Genomic DNA, 4,265 nt, shown 5'->3' with positions numbered 1-4,265 from the left:
TCGTGAGTTCGATCCTCACCGAGGTCGTTTATTTTTTGAAGTTGGAAGCACATAGACCCGTTCTTTTGGTATGTAAAGTTTTTATTTTGACATAAATTAAAATATTTTTTATCCAATGATCTATAACAACAGTATTGTGAAGCTGGGATATTTATTTTTTAGTTGCCGCTCTTTCTTTTGCTGATGTACACATTTTTGAAAATATGAATGATGATAAAGGAGATATGATCCAGGAAGGTTCATACATAAATTAAAGAAAGAAAGAATAAAACAAAATGCAAATAGTCCCATGGTGTTGGCCACACTATAAAAAAAAATTATGGTCTTTACATTTAAAATAAGTCAAAATAAATAACTAGAGATTTTGAACAGTTTCCAATCTTCAAGGATCTGGTAATCCTATAACCTACAGCGCAGAGTAAATATAACATCTGGAAAGAGCAACAAATATGCGTAAACCTAGAATATCCACAATTCTAACCCAAATATACAAGATCATATGCCAGAGTCGATTTCAGTATGTTACTTTGGTCCATGTTAATGACAGTCAGCATGATACTGAAGGGTGATAAAAGGTGGAAACATAAATAGTCTTTAAACACTTGAAAAGATTACACAATCAAATGTAGCAAGTAAGTTATTATCAGACTATATTAAGAGTTAGTTTAGTGATTGGTCCGGTTTGGTCGAAATGTATTATTAGAAATTTTGATTAATTGGTTTTATTTGATTTCTAAAAGTCAACGTTGAATTCAAAAAACGAAATCCTTGAGTGACAGTCCCATTAGTTCTGGTGAATAGTGGAAGCTTCTCGATACATGGGTTCAGGGGAATATTTGTTTATTGCTTTGTATTAAAATAGCACTATTGACAGTGCATGAAAACAATCTGCACTAGGTTAGTGGCAAAATATCCATATCAGGCGTAAAATATTCCTCTCTAAATCTGATTCATATAGAGACTCAATAGATATTTTACATATATCAGCAAACCTTATTATCATTGTTATAGTCAACTACATATTATTATTTCCTTTGTATTTAACCCTTCCCTATCTGCCTATTTTTTTTTTCCAATCAAATTTTGATTTAATAAATATGTTGAGCTGGTTCAGTTACAGTATGGTCACTGGAGGCGTTGTTGGAGGTTGGAATAGTTTCAGAATTCATGATTGGGATAGACGGAGAACTAAATGTCGGTTTATAGATAATATCTAATAGTACACTATATATTATATAGTGTACTATTACACTTTGATTATTCTTTCAAGCCAGAACAGTTGTTTATTGACTATTGTGTCAGGACATACCACTCTGGTGGTACTGATCATTGCTATGTAAGAGCATATGCAATAACCTATCCTGGTTTTGTTTCGGTAATCACGTGGAAAAGCGAATAATACCAATAAGGATGAAGGTTATTCCTTATACTATAATAATACTTATCTTCGCTGATCTCGCGTTAATTATAGTAGAACGAAAGTCAAATAGCTATCACAGTAATTAGTCTGTAGCTATTTCTAGCTATTTGATGAACTCACAACTCGACGAATGGTTCGGGATATAACAACTTGCTATGACACTGACTTCTGCAGGTATAAACACAGTACGGTATATGATTATTTAATATAAATAAAATGGGTGAATAATTAATTGATTGTTATGAGTTAACATAATAAAGGGGTTAAGAATTGTCAACGATAAAAATAAGGACAACAAAATAAGATGAAAGTAGGGTGACTATAATCGTGCTATGTACGATAGTAGACTGGTGGCCTATGAGAAAGCTGATCTATTTAAGGATACAGTTATCCTAGAAAAGCATATAGTTAGAATGTAGAGAAGAGACAAGAATATATAACTTAGAACCCACACAATATCTATCTTAACGTAATGTCTGCTAACTCCTCCACTAACCCCTCCGCTAGTGTTCCTGAAGGATCACTACAAGACGGCCTGACTGCTAACACAGTCCTGTCCCGACAATTCTTTTTAAAAATAGTAATAAAAGGGGAAGAAGAATATATATATTTTTCTTCGTCTGATTGGATTTTGTTGCGTTTCGAGCTTTGCTCAGCTTACTAACGCTATCCTTGCTAAACACACACTAAACACACTAAACACACTTAACACAACTATTATAACGTTTGCAATCTTGTCGGTGATTGGTCCCAACCAAGAATATTCAAAATAGGAGATCACAAAGATCATTTTATTTCTAATCTCAAATAAAGGCTAAATAATAAGGAGTGTTGAATCCTCAAATAATAAGGAGTGTTGAATCCTCAAATAATAAAATAGTTAAATATAAGAATGGAGTGGTGAACGCCATTAACAAAGGTGAGAGAGTAAAGATAAGAAGTAATAGATAAGAAGTAATAGATAAGAAGTAATAGATAAGAAGTAATAGATAAGGGAATGAGAGATAAGGCGATACTTGATAAGGTACCACACCTATGGTAACCAGGACTCAATATATTTGTTTATATAAACATTGTGTATACGATACAACACTCCTCTTAATCAGTCTATATAGCATTACTATATAGTTATATCTCTATCTATCTATTATATTATATAAATAAATATATATATTTTATATATTATATTTTATATATTATATATATCCATATCAATATCAAAAACAATATCAATATCTATATCTAGATAACATCTCTTTCCTCCTTCTCCTCCATCACCCCTTTTCGGGGTGTATACACCCTCCGGGTGTAAAGTGGTAAACATACCCCTCCATTTGTACTCTCTCTTCTTTCACTATAATTACAATTATTCTATAGTATATAATAATAATAATAATACAAAATAATCTAATCAAAATACGAAAAAACAAACAATAATAAATAATAATCTCCTCCCTCATCTTAAGGTTAATATAAAATAATAATAAATCCCCTCCTAAATAAAATAATGCTAAGAAACAGATACCCCCATGATCCCATAATATAACAACTATTGCCAGTCACACTACACAGCCCCACAGTGCCCCTGATGATTCATCTAGCCACCCAGTGCACGTTGCGCCTGAATCAAAGTTGTCGCTATCGGCATTGCAAAACAGGTCAATACCTCCGTAATTGTTAGTGTATATCTCACCGTGGAATGCATTGCCTTGACCTGGGTACACCGCACTGATACAATACTTTGTTGTAGGGCCCATTGCCATGACTGCCGCTACGTGGTCACCGAACCAATCCTGACTATCTGCACTCATTAACTGATTGAACCAGTTGCGCGATAATTCTTCATTATTGTTATCATATGACCATGATATCCATGATATCTCATACTCATCACGTTTATAGCTCAGCTGACCCCGCTTGCTCTGTGCCAAGCTATGCATTTCATTGGCGGTCCTTGGTGCATTACCATCCTGAATATACACATAATTATGACGTTTACCATTAACAGTCAAAGTATAACCTACCAAATCCCCCTTTTCAATCGTCAGTGGATCCGCATTAAATATGTTACCGCCTAGTTCTCGTTTCACTGGATAGGTTGTGGACGCTTGAAAGTTCACCTTGTACGTACCTGTGGCCTGGCTGTTAATTGCGTTATTATCCGCAATTAGCACTAGAGCCGCACCTATGAGTGCACCAGCACAAATAGCACAAGCAGGTATACCTGCAAACGGTGGTACAATACATGCCGTACAGCCGACATATCCCGCATACGTCCATAAGCCAGCTGCACTCGTGACAACCAATGATGCCAGATCCAGGTTAAATTCCTGAGCGACAGACACACCCGACCTCTTTGTCATATTGGTACTATTATAAGTATTATAAGTAAGTACAGCTCTGTTTACTGTTAGACCATAGGCGCTAACAATGTTATTGCCAGTTTCAAATTGCTTGTTACTCAAATATAGCGTGGAAGCGTTAGTAGTGGCGCTAGCTAACACTAACTTATTGATAACTCTCATTGTCGCCAGTTTTATTATCTATTTTTTTTTTTGTAGTTGTAATTTATAGAGATATAATAATATATTCTTATTTAACTCCGCTAGTATTTTATTCCCATGACGATAATTAATTTGGGATGTTTAACCCTATATATATATTCTGAATAACAGTAACGTGTTTAGACGCAGTAATAAGTAATGAGAAGTGAGAAAGATAAAAAGTTTTGCTAAATAATTAGGTTCCTGCATGATTCAGATAGAACAACAAAATTTGTCAGGACTTAGGCAATACAGTGATTTCATTTTTTATTCGTACTAAAAACCGGAAATGTTCATACCAG

The 4,265-nt window shown here is 34.3% G+C and overlaps 1 protein-coding gene across 1 annotated transcript; it reads right to left on the bottom strand. All coding sequences in view use genetic code 12, as the record gives it.

Annotated features, from left to right (window-relative positions):
• Window positions 1-2,979: 2,979 nt before the first annotated feature.
• On the bottom strand, window positions 2,980-3,945 carry DASC09_004460 (uncharacterized protein; the record flags this gene model as incomplete). The annotated part of the gene is made up of 1 exon (XM_064994049.1): window positions 2,980-3,945. One exon carries the CDS (start codon window positions 3,943-3,945, stop codon window positions 2,980-2,982), a length of 966 nt encoding a protein of 321 aa, XP_064850121.1.
• Window positions 3,946-4,265: the final 320 nt, after the last annotated feature.

The sequence above is a fragment of the Saccharomycopsis crataegensis genome (assembly GCF_037102585.1).
Source record: "Saccharomycopsis crataegensis DNA, jcf7180000000072, whole genome shotgun sequence".
In the NCBI taxonomy this organism is placed as follows: Eukaryota; Fungi; Ascomycota; class Saccharomycetes; order Ascoideales; family Saccharomycopsidaceae; genus Saccharomycopsis; species Saccharomycopsis crataegensis.
This window is presented reverse-complemented; position numbering and strand designations above follow the sequence as displayed.